General features: G+C 45.7%; 1 protein-coding gene across 8 annotated transcripts; it reads left to right on the top strand.

The window, feature by feature from the left end:
* The first annotated feature begins 222 nt into the window (after nucleotides 1–222).
* Nucleotides 223–17279, top strand: LOC120711910 (chitin elicitor receptor kinase 1-like). 8 transcript variants are annotated; one of them, XM_039997589.1, is made up of 11 exons: nucleotides 227–1216; nucleotides 2977–3126; nucleotides 3646–3691; nucleotides 3725–3734; nucleotides 4059–4148; nucleotides 4908–5001; nucleotides 5087–5238; nucleotides 14652–14746; nucleotides 14837–14972; nucleotides 16641–16739; nucleotides 16846–17279. In XM_039997589.1, the coding sequence occupies exons 1-11, from the start codon at nucleotides 1084–1086 to the stop codon at nucleotides 16972–16974; spliced, it is 1134 nt and encodes a 377-aa protein (XP_039853523.1). In that variant the 5' UTR covers nucleotides 227–1083; the 3' UTR covers nucleotides 16975–17279. The 8 variants fall into 8 exon arrangements, with proteins under 8 accessions (XP_039853526.1, XP_039853521.1, XP_039853522.1 ...); XM_039997586.1 differs by having other exon boundaries at nucleotides 228–1216; nucleotides 3725–3845; XM_039997588.1 differs by having other exon boundaries at nucleotides 226–1216; nucleotides 3646–3734.
* The last annotated feature ends 7605 nt before the right edge of the window (nucleotides 17280–24884 follow it).

The following is a 24884-nucleotide window of genomic DNA, read 5'->3' as shown; positions in this document are numbered from 1 at the left end:
ATGCCGCAGAGAATTTTCTCCCAAGCGAGAGGTTCCCAAGGGTCTGGCTGTGATCATTTACTGAGTTGATCAACAAGGCACGTGTCGAAACTGTGGCCAGTCCAGTTACAATCACCAAACGGTTGCACGACGTACAATGATGCAGAGCCGAGAAAGAGAGAGAGTCAAAGTCTTTGCCAAGTCTACGGTCTACGCCGTGGCAGAGCTTCCACCTTCCTCTCGCTGCAGGTCACACACCAGACATCCAATCCAAGCAAGATCGGTGGCCATTCGTTCGTCAGCTACCTCCTCGAAACACCATGCCCTCGTCTCTATCCCGCAGCGGCCGTCTCCTGGTCCTCCTCGCAGCGGCGGTGGTGAGCCTCACCGTTGCCACCTCCACGGACGCAACGAGCCACTTAACGTGGCTCGACTGCCCCTCGCCGGCGCCGGTGCCTTCTCCGTTGCCGCCACCGCCGCCGCCCTCCACCATCAACAGTACCTTCCACTCCAACGTGCTCGCGCTACTGCACGCCCTGCCGTCCGCCGCTCCCAGAGGGTTCGCATCCCTGTCCCACGGCGAGGGAACCGACCGCGGCTTCGTCCGGGGCCGCTGCCGTGGTGACTCCGCGCCGGATGTCTGCGCCCGGTGCCTTCGGAGGGCCGTGCTCCGCATCGACGGACGCTGCAGCAGTAACCGCCACCGCCGCGCGGCGATCTCGTACGGCAAGTGCATCCTCAGCTACGCCGACACCGACACGTCCACCACCTACGAGGAAGGCTTCCGGCAGGGGGTTTACAACCGCCGGGACGTCCAGGACGTCTCCGATAACGCCTTCGATAGGAATAAGGCGTACTTAGATCTCATGATCCACATCTCCGATATCGCCGCCAGCGTCGTCTGGTCGGAGTTCGCGTCGGCAGTGCCGATGTTTGCGACGGGGGAGGCGGTTTACGACCGTGGAGCACCCAACGGCACCATGTACGGGATGGTCCAGTGCATGAGGGACCGGACGGAATCGGAGTGCGCCCTGTGCTTGTGGAAGTCGATGGTGCAGCTAGAGCTAGGGACATGCTGCGCTTGGCACCGGGGAGGGGAGATGCATGCTCGGCTACAACTGCTATCTGCGCCTGGAGTTTTACGCCTTCTATAATCTCTCGCTCAGTGCGGTGCCCGCTACGCCACCTCTTGCACCATCTCCGTCGAGCTTCATGCCTACCGTCGGAGAAAGAAACAGTAAGCTACCTTATCCCATCTTCTAATTGTTTCGCAAGTACGATGTTGTTACCTAAGTAAGTACTACCTCCATTTCTAAATAGAAGGCTGCTAGTCCGAGAGGGCTCTCAGGAGCTCTCGGGATAGGGACTGATCGAGAGCCCCACACCTTCCTTATCCACTCATCCGCCTCCGCCTCCCCTCCCGATCCCACCGCCGATCCCGCCCCGTCCCCGCCCCTACTCCCACCGCCTGCCTCACCGGCATCGCCTACCACACCGGCTAGCGCCGCCCTCCTCCCACCCCTCCCCTCCTCTCCATCCAGCCTCGGTCTGCCTGCCTCCGCCCCCACCCTTGCCGCCGACCTCCCGATGCCAGCGAGGACTGCCCTCTTCTCCCCCGCCCCCCCCCCCCTCAACGACCCTAGCTACCCTATTTGAACGAGCTCCCCCCACCTCCGACCCTCCCCAACCGGCCTCCTCCACCACCCCAGCGGGTGGCGCCGCGCCGCTGTTCCGCCCACCACCACCGCCGGTCTGGCGGCCTCCCCGATCTTCCTTTTATGGCCGGCAACCATTAATCCCCTCCCCATCCCGGAGCCCTAAACCCAAACCCGAAACCCTAACCTGAACGGGGCTCGCCGAAGTTGGGTCATCGCCGGAGAAGAAGAGTTTGCCGGAGTTGGAGTCTTCGCTGGAGAAAAAGAGGTCACCGGAGTTACTGTTGTTACTTTCTTCCCTTTGTAAACTTACTTCCTCTTTGATTTATAAAAGTAACAGAGAGGGCTCTCGATTTATCCTAAATCGAAAGGTCTCTCCGTGTAGTATATAGGTTCTAAATATACGAGCTCCGTTCCCAAAATACACCACGAGCAAGAAGTTAAAAAAGTTGACTCATTCCTCATCCCTTCCCAAATAGTAAAAGACACATGTGCCCCTGTTTTTTGGTAGGCACGTGTAGATCGAGCCACCAGCCGCGCCGAAAGGCTTGAACAACTCTAAGACGACTGTGGAGACCATGTCGGGTGCATGTGGCACATGGGGCAATGCGTGTTGTGGGTATTGGTGACTGCCCACGTGGAATGTTGTGTCTCTGCATGGAGAGGCTGGAAGAAACTTGCGTGGGCGGTGACGGTGGGAAAAAAAATCTGCGTTGGAGTTGTGGTGGTGGCGGTGGCCAGCGTTAGAGTAGGAGCGGGTGGTATTGGTCATCAGGTGGTAGAAGTAGGTGGCATGTATATCCAAGAAGAAAGGAGGACCCTCGCGGGAAGAGCTCGCCAGCGGTTGACTCAATGCGCGATAGCGGTGGCTAGCTAAACCCTAGATAAGGAGCAAACACATTTGTGTTTTCATATCCGAATTACAATAATACACATTTATTGTAGTGGTGCAAATTGTTGACCCTTAGGTGCACCTCAAACTCTTTTTAGTTCAAATATTTGTACTACTTTTTCACTTTGAAGAAGTAGTACAAATAATTGAACTAAAGAAGGTTGGAGGTGCACCTAAGGGTCACCCATTCACACCCCTAATATATTGTGATCAGACTCCAAAGGGAGATAGTACATATGCAAGGAACACCATACACTAGTAGGTAAAAAATCTGTGCATGTAATACTGATAAGCATCCTCACCTTATGCAGTACATGCATCTTCTGTCAGATTTGCGAACTAATTATTCTTTCCCCTTTAAGGTTTTTGCTAGAGAAACTAAACAGTTATTCATGCGAGAAAAAGTGTGATTTTTTTTACACATTTGTCAATCTCATCCACTCGGGCCAGGAAATGGAGGTTCTGTAGGAGTTATAGCAGGAGTTGGTGGTGGTGTTGCTGCACTCCTCCTGGGTGTGGTTTTATATATCATGTTCTATAGGCGAAGAAAGGCGAAAAAGGCTGCCGTGCTTCCATTTTCTGAAGATTCTACCCTACATGGTAATGATACTTTGGGCTTCTCTTTATGTAAATTACCATGCAAGAAGTTATTTTTTTTACATCTTCTGTAGAAAAGCATTTATAAGTCTGATTGTACTCTTGTAATAAGTTGATTTTTTTGTTCCTATCAGCAACTTACAAGCACATATGTTGGTTTTGGTTGCTGGAGTATCTTGTGCTTTGATTCTCAGATACTTAAACTTTCCAAAGCAATTGTTTTCAATGTCTAGGAAATAAAAAATCCTGTTTAGTAAATAGCTAGCGTTTGTGTCCTACATGTATCTTTTATGTGCACAAGGATCTTTGGTATATTCTGAATTAACCAAAGTGTAATTTTGAAACACCCATAAGTGTACTTGTTAGTGCACAGAGAGTTATAGTCACCCTTGAACACTGTGGTACTCCGGACAATGAAGTGTACTCCTTTAATTTTAATAGTCGTTTTTACTGACTATTACTCCGTACAATAGAGTGGAGTTTCTACAATCTTCTGAGCTACAACTATTTATTTTCCTCCAGCTACTACATCATCCGTGGATAAAATTGCATTGTCAAGCAGTCAAGCTGACAGCCCCTCAGCTGTTCCAGGGATTACTGTTGACAAATCAGTTGAGTTCTCATATGAAGAACTTTTTAATGCGACAGAGGGATTTAGCATTAGTAATGAAATCGGGAAAGGTGGTTTTGGTGTTGTCTATTATGCTGAGATCAGAGGCGAGGTTAGTTCGAACTTTTTGCAGTTGCATGGATAGTAAACGTATCAAAGTAGGAGTACATTTTAGAAGCACATAAACATGTTACTGCCTTCCTACAGCGGTCTGTGTATACAAATTGCAAAATGATATAAATCTGTGATGGTCCATGCATTCTTAATCATGCAAACATTACAATCTATTATTCATTTGGCATGTTTTTGCTTTGGGTGTCTCCAGAAAGCTGCCATAAAGAAAATGAATGTGCAGGCTACCCATGAGTTCCTTGCTGAGTTAAAGGTTTTGACACATGTTTATCATCTGAATCTGGTTAGTGATTCCTTAGTTTATATTATTTTTTGCTAAAAATGGAATATTAGATATTAGATTTTGCTCCTAGGTTTCCTTTTACTTTCCCACAATAGTTAATCAGCATACATTTTTGTTTGGAGAAGTTACTGTCTTAGAAAACTTTTTAGTGGAAGTTTTAACTTCAAATGCACATTATTTTGACAAAGTACACACCAATTATTCTAATTATAGATATTTTTTTTATCTTGTGCATAATTATCTATTCGTGCATCTGTTCCAGACCAGAAAAGGTTCTGACAGACTAAACAAATTTATTGACATTGTCTGTGAGGTTACTTAAAAACAATTAACATCCTAGGTTAGAAATATTAACTTTTAGCTGAATGTCAGGTAGCCAAATACATTAACATTTTACCTCAATGCGTGTTAGGTGTCCCTTATTTTAGGAAGTAGAACTTTCAGGAGCACAACCATGAGGACTGTATGATTAGATAAACAGCCTTTTCGCATTGCTAACTTTTACAATTCAAAATTTTACTAGAAAGAGTGCAACGAGTTTCACCCTTGTACTGTGTGCATCAGTATGTTTCATATAATTTAAATCAAGCTTAGAATATGTATGGGTCTGGCCTTTTTATTTATCCTTGTATAACTGAATTAGTATGGATTTTCAGTAAGTAGGAACAGTCATATAATTTAGTTTCCTTGTTATCTTGGTTCAGGTTAAACCTTTTCTTTATTCATTCTTCTGTCATTGTCAATGTTTATTTGTCACAGGTGCGCTTAATTGGTTATTGCATTGAGAGGTCTCTGTTCATTATTTACGAGTATATCGAGAATGGAAACTTACGGCAGCACTTGTGTGGAACTGGTGGGTAATATGTCGCCCCATAGATTGGTTGTCTGTACCTGTTCTGATGTTTCCTGCAAATTAATCTCCGTGCACATTCGTATAGGTTATGAGCCCCTGTCTTGGGCTGCCAGGGTTCAAATTGCGCTAGATTCTGCAAGAGGTCTGGAGTACATTCACGAGCATACTGTTCCAGTGTACATACATCGGGATATCAAATCAGCAAACATCTTGATAGACAAGAACAACCGGGCAAAGGTTAGAACAGTTAATGGATTTTGCTTAAATGCTTAATAGACACTAGTACACAAGCACTCATTAGTCCTGATTGGGAAACTCCTTTTAGTCCCGGTTTCCCAACCGGGACTACTAATCCGGGTCAGCCAACTGGGACCAATTCAGGCCGTCCCGGTTGGTAACACCAACCGTTACCAATCTGGACTAAATGTCTTTTTTTTAATCTATTCCCTATTTTTCTTTTTATCCATTTATTTTTCATTTCTAATATACTATTGTATTGTTATTTACGAAAAGTACTGGATTAATATATATTTATAGAGATTCATTTATATAATATTGTTATATAAATGAATCTCTATATACATGTTAGTGGAGTTCTATATTTACATACACATATATAGATTATATATATATATATACATATACTTAATTATATACAAAGTTTTGGGCTTTGTTTAGATTTGATATACACAAGAAAAAAATTTAATTTATATTCATAGGATTTGATCCATGAAATATGTAACTTGCTACACATTATATTTTTCATTTTGGCCATGCAAATATGTATTATCTATATTACATGCACATATATAGATAATATATATATATATATACTTAATTATATAAAAAGTGAACTCCACTAAGACATATTGATATATACATGCATGTATACATACATACAAAGTGCAATAAAGTTTTATATAACAATATTGCTATATTTGCTCCTTTGATCTAGAATTTCTCCGCCATAGTGGAATTCACCCAGTTCGTTGACGACCTCCTCATTGATAAATCCCGCCAGGGCTTCTTGGATTGCCATAACTCTTTCCTGTGGAACGAGCTGATCCCGCATCCTATTGACCTATAAAAATGTGAAAATATTAATTATGTCAATTAACAGAATGAGTTGAAACCTTGACAAAAGTTTTTTACTTACTTCCAATTCCCAAGTGTGTGTGTGTGTGTGTGTGTGTGTGTGTGTGTTTATGAGTGTGTTTGTAATATGGAGTACCACTAATTAAGTTAAATAACTAATGACTAAAAAATATGTGTTTAAAGTAAATAACTAAAGAATAAAATAAATTAAGACACTAATATGGAGTACCACTAATTAAAATATACATCAAAACTAATTTTAGTAAAATACTAACTAATGTAATAAAAATAACAAAATATGTGAGTGTGTGTGTGTGAGTGAGTGAGTGTGTGTGTGTGTGAGTGTGTGTGTGTGTGTGTGAGTGTGTGTGTGTGTGTGTAATAATACAATGCAAATAACACAATTAATAAATTACACTAAGTAGTATTCCAAAATTGTTTCTTAGGTTAATAAACAACGCTAAGTATAGTAGCTCTATACAATTTCTAGGGACTTATATGTAATTTATAATAAACTTCAGGGTTAGCTATGTAAAATAACGATAAGGACTTATACATGAAATTCTCAAGAATTTAAACTAGTCAGTAAAATCATTCTACAATATACATCGTTCTTCAACTTTATCGGTCACTAAATTTTTTCAAATCAGTAAAGTCACTATGTCTAGTCACTAAAGTCACAAAATTTTCAATATACAAATATCTAGAAATGTACATTTGCGTAGACGTCGGCGCAAGAGTCCAACCGGGGGGCGATGGCGGCGTTGCCGGTGCGGATCGGATGTCGGCGTGTGGGGACGAGGATGGGGGGCAAGGCGGCGGTGATAGCGAGGATCGGACGTCAATGTCGGCGCGCGCGTGTGTGAGAGAGAGAGTGTGAGTGTGAGTGAGTGAGTGTGTGTGTGTGTGTGAGTGTGAGTGTGAGTGTGCAAATTCCTATAAATTTCCATCAATTTCTGCAAATTTCTACGTATTTGAACATATTTCCTACAATTTTCCATATGCAATGTTTACGAAATTAATCAAGTCAAAATTTTCATATGCAATGTTTACGAAATTAATCAAGTCAATTTTTTCATATGCAATCTTTACGAAATTAATCAAGTAAAATTTCCCATATGCAATGTTCACAAAAGCATTCAGAATGTAATACAAACATAAAACAAAAACTTAATTAAGTCATGTTTTATATTTTTTCTACAATATTTCATACATGAAAGCTTTGGAAAAATATCCATGGAAAAATATAATTTGTACAATGTGCCATGGAAATTTCCTACATTTTTTCATAACTTTCAACAATTTCATATCATACTTACAAAAAATAAAAAATAAAAATAAAAAAGCTGATGTCATCACATAGATGTGCTGATGTTAGCGCAGGGCTTACGTCACGCACGCGCAGGGGGCTAGGCGGCGGGGCGCCGGCGTGACCGGCGAGTGGTGGTGGCGCTAGCGAGGAGAGGCCAGACCACCGAGGATCACGCGCAGCGGGCGTCGAGGCAGCGGCCGGCTTGAGGGCGAGGTGGATCTGTACATCAACGTTCGGGCCGGGGCGGCGGACGCGCGAGGTTTGTCGGGACACGGCGGCGGGGAGGTCCGAGGCGCGGCGGTGCTCGATGAGGTCGAGCCTGGGCCGGCGTAGCAGCACAGGGACAGGGAGGACGAGCGGTGCGGCGTCGATCTCGTCGTCGGCGGGCATGGCGGCGACGTAGGAAGCAGGACGGAGAGCGATGACACCGCGGAGGCGGAGCGGCATAGAGGCAGAGCGACGGTGACGATGGCCGGGCGGGCCGGGAGATGCCGCCGGAGGAGGCGAAGACGGCGACGTAGTGGACCTGGAGGAGGCTGCGGCGGTGAAGAGCTGGCGGCGGAGGAGATCAAGAAACGAAGTATTGGAGGAGGAAGAAGAGGAGAGGAGCGGCCGGCAATATATAGAGGGTGGCTCTATAATCCCGGGTGGAGTCATGAACCGGGACTAAAGGTCCTTTAGTCCCGGGTTGTGGCTCCACCCAGGACTAAAGGTGTTTTGGCGGGCCAGGGCCAAATTTCGAGCCCACCATTAGTCCAGGTGGATCTACCACTCGGGATAAAAGGGGCCCTCCCGCCACTTTTTCATTTACCTTCCATTTCTTTGGGCTGTTTCATTTATTTATTTTATAAAAGGGCAGATATTTGTTAATTGCGTAATAAATAATTTATACGTTCAAAAAAAGTTTTAAACAATGTTTTGGGCTTTGTTTAGATTTGATATACACAAGAAATTTTTTTAATTTATATTCATAGGATTTCATCCATGAAATATGTAACTTGCTACACATTATAGTTTTCATTTTGGCCACACAAATATGTATTATCTAAATGAATTATTTGTAATTGTTGCTTTTCGACAAGAAATGAGTTTTTACACCATATTGACGATAAAAATCAGTTATGGCATGAGAATATTGTATAAATTTATGTGTGTGTGTGTTAATTAGTGAGTGTGAGTGTGAGTGTGTCTTTGTGTTGTGTATGTGAGTGTGTGTGGTGTGTCTGTGTGTGTGAGAGAGAGTCTTTCTATGGAATTGGGGTGTGTGTGTGTGTTTGTGTTTGTGTGAGTTATCTAAAATTATATAAAATACAACAGACAATGAACCATGATCAAGAACATATAATCAAAATATAAAAATTATTCACCACAAATTTAATAAATAATGAATAATGATTGTAATACATAAGATCAGCATCTACTACTGGTACGGTAATAGACTTCCTCTTAACATATGACCCTTGATTATGATCGTGCCGCAAGTATGGATAGTCCTCATTGGCTAATAGGATGCATGGATCAGCATTCACGGCGAACGGCGGAATCTCAACAAACTTATTACAATCCTCTGACACGTCTATTTTATCCTCGACTCCAATAATGTTTCTTTTTCCTGAAAGAACTATGTGTCTCTTGGGTTCATCCATTTGCTTGTTATTTCTCTTCTTTTGCTTGCTAGACATGTCCTTCATGTGGCATACCTGAGCGACATTCTGGGCTAGGACGAATGGCTCGTCCCTATACCCAAGATTGTTGAGGTCCACTATTGTCATTCTGTATTGATCTTTTGTTACTCCTCCTTCAGTCAGCTTCACCCATTGGCACCGAAATAGAGGAAACCTTCAAAATGGGTTCATAATCCAGTTCCCATATCTCCTTTTTACCGTTGTTGTCTGTGGCATCCATACGGACAACGCTATTTTGATTGGTGCTCTTCTTATCTTAGGCTATGGTATAATATGTGTTTCCATTTATCTCGTACCCTTGGAATATTATGACATTCCAAGATGGTCCCCTAGCCAACCACGTCTGTTGTTCCGGTATATCCATGTTATGCATTAGATGCTTCCGCAACCAATTGACGAAAAAATCCATGTGCCGATATGTCAGCCAGGCCTCAGACTTTTTTGGGAATTCAGAGCGCAGAATCAGCTTATGTTCCTCGATGTACGAATCCACCAAGGAGGATTGTTGAAGAACCATGTAATGAGCTTTTTTCAACGAGTCATCTGGACATACATACGATTTCTTTCCTAGTGTGCCCTTTCCACGTAGTCTCCCCTCATACCTCGATTTAGGAACCCCAATCGGTTTAAGGTCATCAATAAAGTCAACGCAAAACTCAATGACCTCCTCTGTTCCATATCCACTGGAGATGCTTTCTTCGGGACAAGCATGATTACGAACATATTTCTTTAGTACCGCCATGAACCTCTCAAAAGAGAATATATTATGTAGAAATATAGGTCTGATAATATCATTCTCTTTGACAAGATGAACAAGAAGATGTGTCATAATATTGAAGAATGATGGTGAAAATATCAACTCAAAGGCAACTAGACATTGTACCACGTCGTTCTACATCTTTATGAGGTTATCTGGATCGATTACCTTCTGAGAAATTATGTTGAGGAAAGCACATAGTTTTACGATGGTTAATCGAACGTTCTTAGGCAGAATCTCCCGCAACGCAACCAGAAGAAGTTGAGTCAAAAGCACGTGACAGTCATGAGACTTTAGATTTGTGAATTTCTTCTTTGGCATATTTAGAATTCCTTTTATATTCGAGGAGTATCCAGATGGGACTTGACTCTGCTCAAGCATTCAAACATATTTTTCTTCTCTTCTTTGCTAAGAGTATAACTTGCAGGACTTAAGTAGTGCCATCCATTTGCTCTTATTTCTGGATGTAGGCCATCTCGCTCTTCCATACGTTGCAATTCTTGCCGTGCTTCAAATGTATCTTTTGTCTTCCCGTAGACTCCAAGAAATCCAATCAGGTTGATGCAAAGATTCTTCATCACGTGCATCATGTCAATTGCATTGCGAACATCTAAGACTTTCCAATATGGTAGCTCTCAAAAAATAGACTTCTTCTTCCAGTTGGGCGTCATTCCATGTTCGCTTGGAACAGGTTGGCTAATAGGTCCCTTGCCAAACACTACTTCTATATCCTTTACCATATCAAAGACTTCCCTACCACTACGGTGCATCGGCTTTGTGCGGTGGTCTTCTTGCCCTTTGAAATGCTTGCCTTTCTTTCGTACCTGATGTTTGATTGGGAGAAACCGACGATGACCCATGTATACAACCTTGCTGCAGTGAGTCAAGTACATACTATCTGTTTCATCTAAGCAGTGTGTGCAGGCACTATATCCCTTGTTCGTTTGTCCCGACAGATTACTAAGAGCAGGCCAATCATTGATGGTTACGAACAACAATGCTCGTAGGTTAAAGTTCTCCTGTCGGTATTCATCCCACATCCGTACACCTTCTTCGCACCAAAGCAATGATAGTTCTTCGACCAATGGCCTTTGGTACATGTCAATATCATTACCTGGTTGCTTTGGGCCCGAGATAAGCACCGGCATCACAATGAATTTCCACTTCAAGCAGAGCCATGGTGGGAGATTGTACATACATAGAGTCACAGGACAAGTGATGTGTTTACTGCTCATTTCACTGAAAGGATTCATGCCATCTGTACTCAAAGCAAACCTTATGTTCCTCGCATCCAGTGCAAAGTCTTTGCAAGTTTTGTCTATTTTTCTCCACTGGGAACCATCAGCTGGATGTCTCAACATCGCGTCTTGCTTGCGTTCTTCCTTATGCCATCGCATTAGCTTAGCATGCTCTTTGTTTCTAAATAGATGCTTCAAACGGGGAATTATGTAATGACCTGGCCTAGGAAAATGGTTAAAGTCCACTTTACACGTTGAATGGATTACACCTGCGAATTAACTCTCTTGCATTTTCGTCCTTGCTTTGCGCAAAAGGATTGATTCGGAGTTAACAGCCTTCCCAGACCAGCTATTTAAGCTGGCTCTCCCACCGATCGGAAAGCAAGGCGGTACTAAACCCACTGTTCCCGGAGTGCTACAATGCTTTCGCGTGATCAGTACCTATGCTACAGTAGCCCGCAACCTCAGCTCACCGCGCGGCCCAACCCGTTTGGTGCTACAATACTACTGCAATACAGTAATGGGCCTACAGCCCACGCAAAAGTGGCCCAGCCCACTTAGCTCGTCGGGCCGATTCCTTTGGGATGTTACAAATTATAGGAGAGTACCACGTGACCTTGGCATGAACTCTCTTCTTGGGACGTCGGTCCCCCTCGACTTTCCCAGGGTCATCTCTCCTGATCTTATACCGCAATGCTTCGCACAGGGGGCATGCATCCAAATTCTCGTACTGACCGCGGTAGAGGATGCAGTCATTGGGACATGCACATCTCTTTTGTACCTCCAATCCCAGAGGGCAAACAAGTTGTTTTGCTTCGTATGTTGTGGTAGGCAACTCGTTATCCCTAGGAAGCATATTTTCAATATGTTTCAGTAGATCACTAAATCCCTTATTGGATATGCCATGCTTTGCCTTCTATTGTAGCAACTCCAGAGTGCTGCCAAGCTTCTTTAATCCACCTTGGCATCCTGGGTACAACAGTTTGTGGTGATCCTCTAACTTTTGCTGAAACTTCATCCTCTCATTCTCACTTTCACAATCTTCACGAGCATTGCGCAACACCTGCCCAAGATCGTCAGTTGGATCATCTTCTGCCGCCTCTCTTTCAGGCGCATCTTCCATTGTAGCAGCATCATCAAAGGCACCGAATCCTGCAGGAAAGTTGGCTTCGCAATCTTGTTCTTCTTTTTCCATCATTATAACCCCCTTTTCTCCATGTTTTGTCCAACAAATGTAATTGGGCATGAAACCGTGGGCAAAAATATGGCTATGAAGGATCCTTGAAGAGGAGCAATCTTTCTTGTTTTGGCAATATTTGCATGGGCAACACATGAAACCATTCCGCTTGTTTGCCTCGGTCACATCCAAAAAATAATGGTGGCCATCAATGAACTCTTGGGAATGTCGGTCAGTATTGTACATCCATTGCCGGTCCATCTGCACTGTATTATATAAATTATCATTAATAGTATTTTAATAGTATTTTAGAAAATAGGCATCACGAAATATATATAATAAATTAAGATGAACAGAATTAAAAAAGTCCAAATCAAGAAACTTCGGGTTTGGTGGTGATGGAGCGTAATGCCGTATCGTACAATATTAGCATATGATATACACACATATCACTTGAAAATAATTGAAAAAAACACTGTTGACTTGCCACATGCAAGGTATCCATTTCACAACTAGAATAATCGATTAAGAGGTCTAGAATTACAAGGTCCACGTATCGATCACACAACATGAACTAATTAAAAGATATAAATTGTCCATTACATAACATGATTAATGATTTCTTACAATATGCCCGTTTTCCCATCATCCAACAGAACATAAATTCCATTCAAACAAATACAAATACCCCAACAACTTGAAAATTCAGGCAACACAAAGGTCTTCAACCATCCTTAGGTGTCAAAGTTGAATGCTCTGACGGATTTTTCCCTATCGCGGAAGAGGACTGAGGAGCTGGAACCTCAGGGTTTGGTGGTGATAGAGCATAAGGCCGCCTAAGTTCCTCAATATCAAAAGGAGGTTCCTCGCCCCTAGCAACATATTTTTCATGTTCTTTTTCCATATAATGGAGCATTGCTATCTGCGAAGCACCCAGTTTCTTTGGCTTCTCATGAGGGCCTACTGGATTCTTGCCCTTCCCTCGAGACAAACGACGATCACCCCCAACGCTCCCACTCCCTCTGGCAGTAGAAGCCATATTATTTGAAAAACAATTTTATGTTTTAAAATAGGCAAAACAATATTAGTCTTACGAAGTATCATATTCATCACACACTATGATTAATTAAAAGGTCTAAATTATCCATTACATAACATGATTAATGAAATACTAAAATACCGAATAATCTACATGATATTACAACCTACTCATGAGACCTATTGACGGATGCCTCGTGAACCGCAGCATGAACTCTCGACGCCGAATGGTCAATTTCTGCCATCCCCGACGCTTGACGCCTTGCATTAATGTACCATGCAACTCGACATCAAAGTCACGCTCAAATTTGCTTGCATTTCCAAGCGCAAGGCAATGAAATGCTTTCTTAATCCAATGACGAATACGACCGCTAACTAGTCCAAGGCGCTCTTCAGGGCAGAACTCAAGGGAATGTCCTGTGCGCTTCAGATGGTTGCGTACCAAATCCCGAGCGGACGCACGGCGCTCCAATGCATCATGTTGCAAAGCCATTTCTACGGAACCATATTCACAGTTATTTCACTATACTTATTTATTTTTTTCTAAATATAACCCCCCTCACTATCTTTATATACTCCCATTCACATACTCATTATCATATTCATATTTTTTCCCTAAATAGTCTTCCCCCCTCCCTATCTATATATACTCCCATTCCAAAAAATAACATTCTACTCTTTATTTCTCTTTCATAAAATAACAGAACTAATTTCACCATTAAAATTCTCATATTTAAATAAATATAAAAAATGAATAAAATCACATAATTTCACCACTATAAAATAACATTCTACTCTATATACTTATTTTCATAAACTAATGCAGGTAAACCACATCTACGAATGGAAATCTTAAGTAATTTTGATCCCAAATGGTGTATAAATCGAAAAATATCCAACATTTAACCCAATATAAAATGCCTCAAAATCTCTATTTCTAAACCATGAAATGAGTAAAACTAGCAATGAAAGTTGAGAGGATCAAGTTTCTAACCTTTAGAACCGTTGGATGGAACGGGCAATCAAAAAAGAACACACTGCAGAAAGAATGGCTCGGGCTGGGGAAGGAAGATGGGCCTATAAAGACCTAGGGGATTTAGTCTCGGTTGGAGCCAGCCACCAACCAGGATTAAAGGGAGGTCTTCAGTCCCGCTTGGTGGTTCCAACAGGGACTAATGGCCTCCTTCCGACCACCCCAGGCCCCTAGCCGTTGGACCCAGGACTAAAACTTCCATTAGTCCCGGGCCCAATGCCAATCGGGACTAAATGTGGGGCGGATATATAGGCTGTTCTGTACTAGTGAGATGGTACCCCTACACCTCATGTAATAATTATGTCTATAATCCAGGTTGCAGATTTTGGTCTCACAAAACTTATAGAAGCTGGTAATTCATCACTGCCCACGCGTGGAATTGTTGGTACATTTGGTTACATGCCTCCAGAGTATGTGCCACGCCTCCCGTATTCAAACTGCAGTGTAACATTTCCTGTGATGAATATTGCATTGACACCTATGGTACACAACGTTTGCAGATATGCTCAATATGGTGATGTTTCTCGAAAGGTTGATGTCTTTGCCTTTGGAGTAGTTCTTTATGAACTTATTTCAGCCAAAGAAGCTATCGTGAGATCAACTGAGTCTGGTAGCTCAATGGGATTGGTTTATCTGGTAACTGTTATGCTAAATCAACTTGTTTATGTTATGCTTTTAGTGTTCTAGTTTTTAGTGGTTCACCTGCCACTCTCATTTAGTCAAACTAGTCAGGTTCGTGCGCTATGCGCGTATATATGAAAAAGTTTGACCTAAAGTAATAATGGAAAAATATTATCCCTTACTATGTTCAAAGCAACATCGTATCTATGTATTGAATGGAATCTAAAAGTTACAGAGAGAGTGCGTCAATCCCAAGCCTTTTAGTATTTTTTTTGTTAGTAGGTATAGTTGGTGGATTTGTTTATATTGATTATTGGTTTTGGTAGAGAAAAAGATAATGTTAGCAATGAATAGATGATTCAATTATATTTTGCGAGTTAACGAAGTGAAAGTAAAGTTTAAAAAATAGTAGGGCTACCACATGTGAATGTAGTATACAAAGTCGTGTTATTATTTATATATAAAAAATAATTAAATATATTTTATGCGCGGGTCCCAATTGAATAGTATGTGGATCCCACATGAATACTATGCAGGTCCCATGCGGTCCCACCTGAACAGTACGCGAGTCCCATGTGGGTCGCACCTGAACAGTATGTGGGTCCCATGTGGACCCGTCATGAACAGTACATGTGTCCCACGTGGGGCCATGGTTCATGAGAGCTCTCCAAATCTTGGCCCGTTAGTATATGTTCACCTGCCACTCTCATTTAGTGAAACTAGTCAGGTTGGCACACTATGCCCGTCTATATGAAAAAGTTTGACATAAAGTAATAATAAAAAATATTATTCCTTACTATGTTGAAAGCAACATCGTATCTATGTATTGAATGAAATCTAAAAGTTACAGAGTCTGAGAGTGCGTCAATCTCAAGCCTTTTACTATTTTTTTTGTTAGTAGGTATAGTTGGTGGATTGGTTTATATTGATTATTGGTATTGGTAAAGAAAAAGATAATGTTAGCAATGAATGGATGATGCGAGTTTACGAAGTGAAAGTAAAGTTCAAAAAATAGTAGGGCTACCACATGTGAATGTATCATACAAAGTCGTGTTATTATTTATATATATATAGAAAATAATTAAATATATTTTATGTGTGGATCTCAACTGAACAGTACGCGAGTCTCACATGGGTCCCACGCGGTCCCACCTGAACAGTACGCGAGTCTCACATGGGTCCCACGTGGATCCCTCATGAACAGTACATGGGCCCCACATGGGGCCATGGCTGATGGCTCACAAGAGCTCCCCAAATCTTGGCCCGTTAGTATATGTATCAATGCTAGAAGTCCTTCCGCCAATTTCTTTAGGCCAGAAAAACTTTCTGCTCTTTTGCATCATTACTATGAGGGTAGGTACTAATTGACTTGCACTAGCTCTTAGTAATTCCAGCTTTAGTTTGAATGATTATTTTGACTATCATCTGTAATTTCTCGCTGTTGTTTTATATGAGGCGTATTGATCTTCCATTTCTCACTGTTGTCATGCTCATGGATGTTCAGGCAATAGATAACAGAGAACACACTGTTTCTTTTTTGTTGTCGCAATTATATGTGTGAGAGCTTTCAAAGCCACAGTACAAACACTGGATGCTCGAAGTAGTACAACCATTTCCTGCCTGCAATAATACATGTTTCGGCTGACTCACCAATAAGGCAATAATCAACCCTAAAAACTGCAGTTTCAGGAGGCTCTCAATGCACAGGATCCAAAAGAAGGCCTTCGGAGGCTGATTGATCCGGCCCTAGGAGAGCATTACCCCATGGATTCCATCCTCAAGGCAAGAATCGCTCGTGGACTGAGAAATGCAGCTGCAGAATTACCTTTACCCACTTTGCTATGTTTCAAAAAATACGGCAGCCTAACACATGGTTTGCCTTGCGCAGATGACGGTCCTCGCGAGGGCGTGCACGCAGGAAGACCCTGAGTCTAGACCCACTATGAGATCAGTGGTGGTGGCGTTGATGATGACGCTGTCATTCATGGATGAGGGAGTTACGGAACGAGAACTTTGATCCAAGAGAGAACCAAGGCCTGGTGAACCTCACATCAAGGAGGTGACTCATGTCAATATTGTAGCCTGCCTGCATGTCTGATGCAATTGTCCATTGGGGCCCATTTGTGCCGTCTGATGCCGCTCAGCAAGAAGAACATATTTACATGTAATTTCTTCTGTCAGTATAGGATCATGTCTTGTGTTTGTTTCTTCGTTTTTGCTCTTGGAGAGCTGTATGTGAGTTACTCGAGTGTAGAACACCTGAGTTACCTGTAAGATTCTGATTTTTTGACGGGAATGCAAATAAACGATCGTCTGTGGATAGATATATGCGTCCATAACCTCACCATTGTCCATGACACTCCCGCTATGACTGTAGATGCAATTCATTTTCCGAGTATTGTCATTTCATTGGTATGTCTCATCCATATACAACGCCTTCAGTTGTACTAAACATTCATGGCCAACATTTATAAGCTACATAGCACGCCTAAAACTATTGTTTGTGAAAGAAATCGGTGCTCGTAGTACAAGAAGGGGAGCGAAAAAATAGGCAATCTAAAAACCTTAACATATGGCTTCCACTAAATTGCACAAAATATAAACTAGATCATGCTATCTAGATGTGCAACTATGATTCATCTAGTGTGTAACCCATCACCCAAAAGAGTTTTGCAACCTGGAGCCAATCCTAGCATGAACTACTCTAAGAAAATAAAGACACATAAGTTGCAAGAATGAAATACATAAACATAAAGGAGCGGGTTAGAGAGATGCAAACTCGGCATGGCGACTTTATCCTATAGTATCAGTAGGTAAATGACACCCCTAATCCACATTGGAGCTCCACCAAGGATATGCTACCGATCACCAAGTCTCTCCCGGTCAAAGATCTTGGGCTCACCACTAAGACTATCGCCAAGTCGGATGATAAGCTTGCTACAATGGCAAGGGTCACCACTCCTTCTACCAGTTACCTTGATGCTATCTTTACTACGAAACTTCTCTACCAAGGAAGGGATCTCCTCATCCCTCATATACGGTCGTCCTCACCACTCCACACCAGCCAGAGGGTCGATGACTTGCTGGCAATCCACTAAGCCTCTAAGGGGACGGCAAACCAAATTTATAGGGTTGGTTCACTCCAAGAACCAAACAAAAAGCTGCCCTGATCATGTTCACTCTTTTTCTCTAGGCCTAATGTAGTACTAACACTCTCTAACCATGTGCCGAGCCTTGATATGATCACTTTGCACTATGGTGTCTTGGATGTCTTCCTTAGTGTGTATGAGTTTCCACTAGACTCCAGCAACCCCAAATGAGCGAGTAGAGAAGGTATAAATAGCTTAACAACAACATAGAGTTGTTGCTCCAATGGCTATGAAAAATGTAGTAGCACCGATGGATGAACCGATACACTATTAGGGCAGGTATCAGATCATGTACTGTCGATGTTTTACCGTCAAGTCCACCGAGGGATATCCTGAGGTGGTTGATTTGTAGGTAGGGTGTTGCCAAGATCAGGAACTCGAAGGTGCAAGCAACACAAGGTTTAGACAAGTTCGGGCCGCGAGTTGCGTAATACCCTACATTCTGTTTGGTGGTTTGTATTGCCTGAGAATTGTTATGCTTTTGAGGGGGGTTCCTGCCCGCCCTTATATAGTCTGGGGGACAGGGTTACAAGTATCCAAGCCTGATATGAGCTTAGGAGTCCTACCCGAACACTATTCGGGTAGTTTCCTTCTGTTCCAACTAGTCTTACTCGAATTTGAGTACATTACAATGGGTTAAGGTATGTGTCAGCGCTACAGGAATGGGGTCCCCCTAACCCTGGACAAATTAGGGATAAAACAAACAAGGAGATCATCCTGGCCCATTAACAATAATGGGCCAGGATCAAGGCCTCTTCTAGAAGGCCCAAGACTGGGGGAGGCCAAGCGCTCCTCCCCACCGGAACGGTCCCTTCGTGGAGAAGAAACTGCCCTGGCGATGCATTCAACGCGCCTGCCCTACTTAAGCGGCGCGGGCGTGCCCTCCCTATAAAACGGCAAGATTAAGAGGGAAGCGTTCTCACAGACGGTGCAGTAACCCTGTTAGAGGGTGCCCCCTCCCAGGTCACGTCGCATCACTTGACGACAGATGGTGGGACGGACCCCACCACATACGCCTCCCATCACGTCGGGCAAGCGTGGAGAAGGGCGCCCCCGACCCGGGCGGCGCACAGGGAAGACCTCGAGTGATAAGCAGATCCCGGGAAAAGACCCTAGAGCATCCCGGGGTCTTTTGGGTGGGACCCCGGGCAACGACCGTCCTGACCCATGGCGCAGGACCCCGCCTGACAGGCAGGCGCCACTTGCAGGCAGCGCCCCCATGAGGCACTGCATTCATAGTTAAGGCAGTTGGCCTCTCCCCAGGCCCACGGGGAGGCTATAAATAGAATAGATGGGCAACATGTAAAGGGACTCCACTCTGGTCCCGACACTCAGACTTTTGGGATCAGACCCAACTGAATTTAACCACCAGCCACACAGGATGTAGGGTGTTACACTCCCAGCGGCCCGAACCTGTCTAAACTGCCTTGCCTCTCTCGATCATCACACGATCAGAATCCTGCTGCGTGTTACACCCCTGGCCAAATCTCTAAATGGGGGTTCCCACGAATCCCTGCTTAAGGTACTCACCCACCGTCAGCTGGCATGGGTAGGAGGTGTTGGCGCGTAGGATCTCTGTTCCCGACGAAGAATCCTCAAGAGGAACAATGACGGACTGCTTTGGCCGTTCCACCGGCAAGAGCAGCAGCGAACACTCCCCCCGACGGGGGCTAACTAGTGCATCGCTTGATGCAAGGGCGGTGGAATCGTCACCCCCTGCGCCGGGCAGGCACCGACCGGCGTCAGCCATCACGGTGCCATCCCGACTTGATGCTCATAAGATTGCCTCCGGAGGCACTACGTCCGCCAACGTGCGGTTCGCTCAGTTCTGGGTCGAGGCCCAAAAGCGAGCAATCCTGCAGGCATCCCCGGCGCGGAGACGACTCGGCCTTGGCAGCATCCCTCCTAGGGAAGCACTGGCGGCAGACCGCGCGCTCCTGCACCACCCCCCCCCCCCCGGTTTGAGCCGAAGCCGAGACGCCTGAGGGGAAATGGCTTGACGAGCTAGCCAGTCTCGTCAGGAAGGCGTGCCCCAGGCCGGGGGCTCAGGCCTCCCACACCATCACTAGAGGCCCCTCCCATTGGGGCTCCTGGCAGCCATCGCGGCAGCCCATCCCGTGCCAGTCACGCACCAGCGGGTCGCGAGACCTGCGCTTGTGGCTCGACATGAAGAGAACCGGTGAAGATGCCCGCATTACCCTCGAGCGCACGCGTGAGCGGCGTCGAAAGGCTAGGGAGTACCATGCCTTCTCCGCAGATTTGTAGAGGGTCGACTGGCCTTGGGCGGTGCGGTTCCGCTGGTGACGATGACATTAGACCATATGGAGCCGAGTGTCGTGCCTTCACCGCAGATTTGTAGAGGGTCGACTGGCCCACCAATTTCCAGCCAAACATCCTAAAGAAGTAGGATGGTACCATCGACCCTTAGGAGTTCCTCCAGATCTACAATATGGCCATTCAGGCTGTGGGTGGGGGACCTCAGGTCATGGTCAACTACTTCCACATGGCCCTCCGTGGCACCATGAGGTCTTGGCTGATGAACTTACCGCCAGGATCTGTCGACTCATGGAGTGAATTGTGCCAACAGTTCATTACCAACTTTTCAGGGTCGTTTAACCGACCTAGGACCCGGGGGGATCTCCTTGTGGTCAGACAGCGCAAAAGCGAAATGCTACGGCAATACATCCAGCGTTTCAGCTTGGTGGGAAAGCTCGAGACGCACAATGTTAAGACCGTTGCCGAGCTGTTCTCCTTGTCGGATAAGTGTTCCAAGGAGGCAGAGGCCCAAAGCCGCACTGAACGGCGCAACGCGCCCGAGGAGGCTGCCTCCTTGGAGCGCAACCGGCCTGGCAACAAGAAGAACAAGTGGAAGGCTGTCGCCGCTTTGGCGACAGATGGCCTCAACAATCCACCCTAGGGAGAAACCACGGAGGAGGCCTCCAGAAGCCGGCTCCAGCAAGGTAGGGGGCTGGCAAGTGGTGCGAGATCCACAAGACTGATCGGCACGACCTGACCGAGTGTCGGCTGGTCAAGGACCTCGCGGAGAATCACCAGAAAGAATGGGGGGACCGCCACAGCAACGATGGTGATGGGAACGCCCCAGGGGGCACGGGCCTAGGCTTCTAGGAACCCCAGTAAGCGATGGCCACTGTCTTCGGTGGAGCAAGCGCTCCTCCTTCCCGGAGGAGGGCCGAGCTCCTCTGGAAGGAGGTCTGCGCCGCCTCCCCGGCATCGGCAAGTTCCTAGCTCCTGAAGTGGTCGGGTACACCGATCACTTTCGTCCGGAGCGACCACCCGGACAACACGGCGGGCGTCATCTTGCTCTTCGTGGTTGTGACGCCCATGATCTGCAACCTCAGGGTGGGAAGAGTCCTTGTCGATGGGGGAGCAGGTCTAAACCTCCTATCCCTGGAAGTGTTGCACAAGATGCAAATCGTGGAACACAAGCTACTCCTGTTGATGGCTTTCTATGGTGTCACAGATGGGAAAATGCTCCCATTGGGGCAGATTGAGCTGCCCGTCACATTTGGTGGACGCGACAATTTTTGCATGGAGAATGTCGTCTTCGACTTGACGCACTTCGACCTCCCCTACAACGCCATCCTCGAGCGCCCGGTGTTCACCAAGTTCATGGCGGCGGTGCAGTATGCATACAGCACCCTGAAGATCTCGGGACCCTCCAGGATAAGCACCGTCAAGGCTGACGTCAAGGGGTCAGTGCACTGCGCCGAGAAGCTCTACGAGGCTATGGCAGCCGCATCCCCGGATGACGGCGAGCGCCCCGAGTTATCGTCACACCCTCCGGCTAAGCAGTGGATCGCCCCCGATGACACGGCCCTCACTAAGGTGGTTCATCTCGGGGATGATCCCGAGAAGATGGTCACGATCGGGGCCCAACTGGGTGAAAAATAGGAAAGCACGCTCATCTCCTTCCTCTGGGTTAATGCCGACGTGCTCGCGTGGAAGCCATTGGATGTGCCCGGTATCCCCAGGGAGGTGATCGAGCACCGATTGGCCGTGCACCCCGACGCACGACCCGTCCAGCAGCAGATCCGGCTCTAGGCATCGGAGGGGCAAGACTTCATCCGCGAGCAAGTGCTGAAGATGTTGGATGCGGGCTTCATCCTCGAAGTTTTTCATCCCGAGTGACTAGCCAACCCGATCATCATCCCAAAGGCCAATGGCAAGCCCCGCATGTGCGTGGACTACACCGATATCAACAAAGTCTGCCCCAAGGATCCTTTTTCGCTACCCCACATCGACCAAGTAGTCGATTCCACGGCGGGATGCGACCTCCTTTGCTTTTTTGATGCATACTCTGGGTACCACAAGGTTAGCATGGCAAGGGAGGACGAGGAGAAAACTTTGTTCACCACCCCAGTGGGAACCTACTGCTATGTCCGTATTGATGAACCCATGGCTCCTCAAAATATATCTATGGAATATTCTTCTTCAACTTTAAATATGTTTCAAGGAAGAAGAAAATAAGAAGCCAAGGAAATATATATACATCGGCTCCATGCATGTTGACATCACTTGAATTTCTATTGCCTTGGAGAAATACATGGGGAAGAGTGGTAATTTCCTTATATACAAGCAGCTAGAAGCATGATGCCGGGAGATGCGTGATTTGCATATGGCCACATTTTTATATTATTAGATTACTAGTTGCATGTTACGATTATTTTAATGTTATTCTGTCACGTACTTAGGTTTGAGATAGACTTCTACACGTGAGTTAGGCATGGTCGAGTGGTTTTGGAGTCCTAGTGTGGTGCCTGCGTGCACTTGTTTTAGCCAAGCATGTTAATGGGCCGTGGAGTCCAGGGTGCCCGCGTGCACATTAATAAAAATCCTAGGGTAGGCATGTAGAGAGATTAGATTGGATTTTATTTGTGTCTCTCGTCTAGGGTTCCTCCTACGAATAGCGAGATGCCGTCCGATCTCATCTACCTTGCTGATTCTTCTGGATCGTGATTTGGAGCGTGATCAGGATTGTTTCCTGGGTGCGCTGCTCCGGATTCTTCAGTGGATCCCTATCTTCTGATCGTGGTTCGTCGTGGCCGCGGGTGGAAGAATTATCTAGGGTTTGGATTGCATCCCTCATTATAAGCTGATCCCTCTATAGATTATATTGCTCCAGCTCATCTTTGATTTGTCAAAGGAATATTTGGATATTATCTCTATTACTCTGGTCGGGTTGACTTTGATCAAGAGGAAGCCGATCCTATATTTATCTGTGTTCCTGCGCTGGTGATTATTAGCTACCGAACGGAGTTGGTTTACCCTGCCGAGGAGTGCTATTACTATTTTCAGCTCTTTTATTATTTGGTCAGACTTGAGACAGATCACACTATTGTTCTTTGCTTGTCTCGAGATATATAGTACTAGCCTCGTTAGTTCCTGGATCGAGGTTCTATTGCAGCAGTTTGAGTCATATACATTGCTTGACAACAGTACTAGATTATCTCATACATTATTCTTTGGTCTTTCTTGAGTGAACTGGATTAAAAGAAATATTCAGTGAAACTATTTGTAAGTACCGTGAAAGATCGGACACACTCTCGGACATTCTCGGTGTGTCCTTATCACGTATGCCCTTTGGGCTCAAGAACGCTGGCCCAACATTCCAACGGACCATGCGTATCACCTTGAAGGACTTGCAGAGCCACAACTTCGAAGCTTACGTCGACGACATTGTGGTGAAGACCCGGCAGCAAGAGACCCTCCTGTGAGATCTGTCAGAAGCCTTCGATAGCCTGCGTACCACCAGGCTCAAGCTCAACCCCAAGAAGTGCGGTTCGGGGTGCCAGCGGGAAAGTTCCTGGGCTTCCTCATATTGAGCCGCAGCATTGAAGTGAATCCTGAGAAGGTGGAAGCAATCGACCGCATGCGACCCCCGACCCACTTGAAGGAGGCCCAATGCCTCACGGGGTGCATGGCGGCCCTCGGGCGGTTCATCTCCAAGTTTGGGGAGAGAGGCCTCCCCCTGTTCAAGCTCCTAAAGTAGACCGGCTAGTTCAAGTGGACCGCAGAGGCGGACCAGGCATTCTGGGGTCTGAAGGAGTACCTTTCCTCTCCCCCGGTGCTGGTGGCATCTCATGATAAGGAGGAACTCCTCCTTTAAAGATCGGCCACCCCACAGGTCGTGAGTGCGGTGTTGGTCATCGAGAGGGAAGAGGAAGACCCTGAGGGCGGAAGCCCGGACACCGGGAGGAGGGAGCCACAAGAAGCCATGGAGGGGCCGTCAATCTCGGACCCCGGGATCACCCCGGACAGGCCTGCAAGGCGGTCCCGACATGTACAATGCCCGGTGTTCTTTGTAAGCAAGGTACTCCGAGACGCGAAGGAGCGTTACCCGCAGGCACAGAAGATGTTGTACGCCATCCTGATGGCATCCCACAAGCTGCGACATTACTTTTAGGCGCATTAGTTCATCGTGGTCACCTCGTACCCCCTCAGCCACATCCTCAGAAACCGAGAAGGAACGGGACGCATGGTGAAGTGAGCAATCGAATTGGTTGAGTTTGGTCTACAGTTCACGCCCTGGCATGCCATCAAGAGCCAGGTTCTCGCCAACTTCATCGCCGAATGGACCCCGGTCCCCGACATCGAGCGACTAGAAGAAACCGCTTATCCGGCAATCGACGAGGACAAACCATGGACCATGGAGTACTGGTGCATGAACTTCGACGGGTCTCTCACCCTTTAGGGGGCCAGAGCTAGGGTGGTCCTAACTTCCCCGGACGGACAGATCCTCAAGTACGCCGTTCAACTT

Source organism: Panicum virgatum, chromosome 6K, assembly GCF_016808335.1.
Source record: "Panicum virgatum strain AP13 chromosome 6K, P.virgatum_v5, whole genome shotgun sequence".
Lineage (NCBI taxonomy): Eukaryota > Viridiplantae > Streptophyta > Magnoliopsida > Poales > Poaceae > Panicum > Panicum virgatum.
The sequence above is the reverse complement of the archived record's forward strand: the minus strand, read 5'-3'. Positions and strand labels throughout refer to the sequence as shown.

Coding starts and splice junctions, on each gene's coding strand:
- LOC120711910 (XM_039997585.1), top strand. CDS start 1,084: ATGCTCGGCTACAACTGCTATCTGCGCCTGGAGTTTTACGCCTTCTAT. Junction 5,002..5,086: donor GCAGCACTTGTGTGGAACTG/GTGGGTAATATG, acceptor ACATTCGTATAG/GTTATGAGCCCCTGTCTTGG. Junction 16,740..16,845: donor CCATGGATTCCATCCTCAAG/GCAAGAATCGCT, acceptor TGCCTTGCGCAG/ATGACGGTCCTCGCGAGGGC.